Source organism: Babylonia areolata, chromosome 2 (assembly GCF_041734735.1).
Source record: "Babylonia areolata isolate BAREFJ2019XMU chromosome 2, ASM4173473v1, whole genome shotgun sequence".
NCBI lineage: Eukaryota > Metazoa > Mollusca > Gastropoda > Neogastropoda > Buccinidae > Babylonia > Babylonia areolata.
Window position 1 is genome coordinate 11,253,499 of NC_134877.1, and position 5,000 is coordinate 11,258,498.

The window sequence follows — 5,000 nt, forward strand, 5'->3', positions numbered from 1 at the left end:
ACAAGCGAAACAACTGATAATGAATGCAAAAAGTCAAAAACATCAACGTTCTCAGTCACTTGTGAAGACACACTTTCGTGTACAAAAGGCTTCATCAAGCTACTGTGAAAAATTATATGCTCAATTGTCAGGTTATTAAAGCATATACACTTGACATTAGAACAATACTTGGTCCGTAATGAATTTGATAATAGTCTGAGAGCCAAGCTCAGAATTGGTCTGCGAATCGGACCAAAGTCTGAGAGAGTCAACTGACGAGGTTTTAGACTTGAATTCAAGCACCTGTAAAAGTTTCTTTCTAGTATATTGCTTATTTCCTTGTATGACAATGGGCAATATACTTTTATACTATCTATATGATTTTTTGCTCCCCTTTTTGCTGCCCTATCTGCTTGGTCGTTATAACGGAATCCAGTGTGGGATGGTATCCAACAAAAATCAACATTTGTACCCTTCACAAATATGTGTGTGTGTGTGTGTGTGTGTGTGTGTGTGTGTGTGTGTGTGTGTGTGTGTCTTGCAGTTGATGAACTCTTTCCTTCACCCGGACAGACTGCTGACAATGGCGAACAAAGCGACACCGCTTGTCTTGCTGCTGCTGCTGACCACACTGCAGCTGACCACGGCTTCCTATGGCGGTGACGATGATCTGACGTCACCTCTGGATCTCAGCTTCGTCCTCAACGACCTCGGCAATCTCCTGCAAGACCAGGGAGCTCCTGGCTCCCAGCACCCTACAGGTGATGGTGCGTTTCGGATCTCCGTGTGTGTGTGTGTGTGTGTGTGTGTGTGTGTGTGTGTGTGTGTGTGTGTGTGAGATTCTATTTACAACGCTCTGATACAGCGACTAGAGCCCTGTTCAAAGAGTAGGCACTATATTGATTCAAATTATTATTGTTATTATCATCATCATATCATCATCATGATTATTGTTGTTGTTGTTATTATTATTGTTAGCGTCATTATGATCATCATCATCATTCTTATTATCGTTATTATCATTATTATTTTTGCTATTATTAGTAGTAGTAGTAGTATTGTATTCATCACCACCACCGCCACCATCATCATCATTATAATTGTCATCATTATCATCATTATTATTATTAGCATTATTACCAGTAGTAGTAGTAATATTGTTATTATCATTATTATTATTCCTCCGATCCAGGGCGGTCACCCTCCGGAGGGACTGGCGGGGGAGGCGTGCAGTGGACCCAGTACTCCAACAACGCAGGAGACGCGCTGTTCGACAGAGCCGGGCCGGCGGGTGCTGGCCACAGAACGCTGGACGCTGACCGCACGTACAGCCCGCAGCTCGGACAACGGTCAGCCCTCAGCCACCCGGGTGTCGCCAGTCCCCGGGACTACGTGTACCCGTCAGGGTCGGGCCGCGATGCCAGTAGCTCGCAGCAAGACGCAGCAGGTCTGAGCAGCTTCGGTGCCAGTCTCACGGATGCTCACTACCCGATAGAAATACCCTCTTCCTCCTCATCGTCGTCCTCTTCCTCCTCGTCCTCGCTGGACGCCCAAGACGGCCTGTACTCCGGGGACACCTTGAACGGGTACAAGCCCGTGAAGCGTCAGGTCTTACCCAGCCCTTACTCGGGTGTGGATGTTCCTTATGCCGTAAAGGGATACAGCGGCAACAACAACAACTACAACAATGATAATAATGATGGCAATAATGGTTATACCAACGATAATAACTATAATCGTAACAGCGATTACGCCAGTGGAAATAACTACAACCATAACAACAACGACTACGCCGATGATAATAACTACAACCTTAACAACAACGATTACGCCAATGGTAACAACTACAACAGTAACAACAACGACTACGCGGCCACCGACAACAACTACAACCATGACAACAACAACGACTACGCCAACAGTAATAACTACAAGCACGACGGTAGCCCTCACCCCATCGGAGACCACCCACCTTACCACACCGACGGCACCGCCCACCCAGACCACGGCGGTGACCTTCAGGTGGACAGTCATCCCGGAGGCACCGGGTACCAGGGTCCTCAGGAACCTTACCAGCCTCACCTGCCCTCCCCCCCACACCTGCCCTCCCCCCCACACCTGCCTCAAACCCCCCTCGGGAACAACCCCCTCCTTTCAAACCCTCAAGGCGGTCTACCCCGGGTACCCTACGACTCTGTCCCATCCGGTTGGGCCCAGTTCCCTGTGAGCGTAAAGTCTGGTGCCGGTCATGCGGGCGGAGCAGGTGGAGGAGCCGGGGTGGCCACCTACCCGGGTAGCGGCGTGGGGGACAGTGGGGGGCAGTATGCAGTGGTGCCCCAACACGCCTACCCCACTGACGTGCACGACTATCGGGATCAGTGTGAGTGTCGTCGTCTTTCTCTGTCTGTCTGTCTGTCTCTGTCTCTGTCTGTCTGTCTCTGTGTCTCTGTCTCTGTCTCTCTCACTCTTTCTCTCTCTGTCTGTCATATACTTCTGTCCTGAAATCACCTCCTTTCGGTCTGCTGGGCCATCAGCAACATGATTTGAGATCAGTTTTGTCCTCTCTATTTCGTTCATTTTTCCTTCTTTATTTTTTATTTATTATTTTTTTGTATACACATATATACACACAGCAACACCCGGGTACGTCTGTCGCAGTCCCAGCAACTACAGTCCACAGCCGGGGAACTATTGATGTTAGGTCGCCAGGAGGCCACACACCAGGAGATCCCGCACTGCTGCTGAGTCTTTTCGGTGGTGTTCAGTAGTGCCTGTTCTGAATTAGCGTACTTACAACACCGCCAACTAAGCCCCCATACAGATGACAATAATATTGATTGATTGATATGGATACTTACATAGCGCCTATCCTCGGTCGGAGACCAAGCTCTAAGCGCTTTACAAACATGGGGTCATTTGCATAACAGGCTGCCTACCTGGGTAGAGCCGACTGACAGCTGCCATTGGGTGCTCATCATTCGTTTCCTGTGTCATTCAATCAGATTTCAGGCACGCACACATACACACTCAAACAGACATGTAACATGTTTATTTACCCCGCCATGTAGGCAGCCATACTCCGTTTTCCGGGGGGGGGGGGGTGGGCGGGGGTGCATGCTGGGTATATTTTTGTTTCCACAACCCACCGAACGCTGACATGGATTACTGGATCTTTAACGTGCGTATCTGGTCTCCTGCTTGCGTATACACACGAAGGGGGTTCAGGCACTAGCAGGTCTGCACAAATGTTGACCTGGGAGATCGGAAAAATCTCCACCCCATTACCCACCAGGCGCCGTTACCGAGATTCGAACCCGGGACCATCAGATTGAAAGTCATTCCAACGCTTTAACCATTCGGGTATTGCACCCGTCAATGATAGTTTAGTTGCGGAGCAAGAGCAAGCTGTTTCATTAGCAAGTTGATTTGATCCACCTCCACAGTTGCAACGCAAGTTTATTCACTGTTGACGAGGAGGTTTGTCATGGATTGAAGGGTTGACTGTTGGGTGTGTGTGTGCGTGCGTGCGTGTGTGTGTGCGTGTGTATGTGTGTGTGTGTGTGTGTGTGTGTGTGTGCGTGTGTGTGTGTGCGTGCGTGTGCGTGTGTGTGTGTGTGTGTGTCCACAGTGCAGTGCTGGCCCCAGTTCTTCCTGCAGTACGACCATGACTTCAGCGGCGCCGTGTGGCAGGATGTCAAAGGTCAGGTCAAAGTGCAGCAAGGTCGTGCCGTCTTCCAAGGTCACGGTTTCCTGGCCATCCCATTCTTCGCCTGCAATGACCTGCTGCCTCGCTACTCCATGATCTTCGTCATCAGGTGCGTGCACTGTCTGCACGATTGTAGACCATGTAGAGGGTTCCAGCTTTTGTCGTCGTCATCATCATCATCATCTATCAGTTTTGTCCAGTCATCCCTGATTACGAAAATGTCTGATTTCCCTATTAAAAAAAATCACCATCATCATCATCATCATCATCATCATCATATTCTTCTTCTCCTCCTCCTCCTTTTCTTTCTTCTTATTCTCCAGATGCAACAGCAGCAGCTGCAACACGAAGGGCATCGTTACCATTATCGCTATAGTCACCGTTATAATTATTACCCTCTTCATTACCACAGGTAGTAGTTGTGCATACGTGTGTGTATTATATCCTATGTATGTGTGTTGTGTGTGTGTGCGTGCGGGCGCGTACGTGTGCATGTGTGTATGTGAGTGTGTGCGCTCGTGCAATCTGTGACCCGACTAATTGTGCTCTTAGGAACCTCAGTACTTGTATACGTGTGTATATCAGAACTAATCTGTCTGGTATATTGAGCAGATGAATGTGCATACACGTATATGTGTGATGTGTGGTGCGTGTATATGTGTGCACGTGAGCGCCTGTTCATACTTTTATGTGCCAATTGGCGTCGCGCGCGCGTACATCTCTCTCTCTCTCTCTCTCTCTCTCTCTCTCTCTCTCTCTCTCTCTCTCTCTCTCTCCCTCTCTCTCTATATGTGTGTGTGTGTGTGTGTGTTTGTCTGTCTGTCTGTGTTTGAGTCTGCGTCTGTGTGTGTGTGTGTGTGTGTGTGTGTGTGTGTGTGTGTGTGTGTTCGCAGAACTGTGCTAGTTTTAAGCACGTTAGATATATATAAATACATAACTCATATTGTTAATCAAACGACTTACTAATTAACACCACCTTGGTGACTGACCCGGCAGGCCCAGCTACAGCGGAGGGGGAGGGGCAGGGGGAGGGGCGGCCCAGGCGGTGCTGGGCAACAGCGTGTTCCCCAGTCAGGCCAGCCTCCTGGTGGCTTTGAGCGGACACACCCTGACCCTTGTGGTCAGACAGCGGGCGCCCCACCTCACCCCTCAGCAGCTGCTGCAGCAGTGTCACCAACACCCCCAACACCCACACCACCCTCACCACTACAGGTAACCTGGGGGGGGGGGGGGGTGTAGGGAGGGGTATGGGGTCAGGAGGGTGGCGGGGGTGGGGTGGGGTGGGGTGGTGTGTGTGCCATTGAGATATCCTGGC

At 49.9% G+C, this 5,000-nt stretch overlaps 1 protein-coding gene across 1 annotated transcript in view; it reads left to right on the forward strand.

The window, feature by feature from the left end:
- The window catches only part of LOC143297675 (uncharacterized), a 17,152-nt gene that overhangs the window by 1,948 nt on the left and 10,204 nt on the right, over positions 1-5,000 (forward strand). Inside the window, exons 2-5 of the mRNA XM_076610098.1 lie at positions 553-746; positions 1,172-2,359; positions 3,608-3,794; positions 4,682-4,897. Coding sequence (XP_076466213.1) covers positions 563-746; positions 1,172-2,359; positions 3,608-3,794; positions 4,682-4,897 — 1,775 coding nt within the window. The 5' untranslated portion in view covers positions 553-562. The remainder of the gene's footprint in view (positions 1-552; positions 747-1,171; positions 2,360-3,607; positions 3,795-4,681; positions 4,898-5,000) is intronic.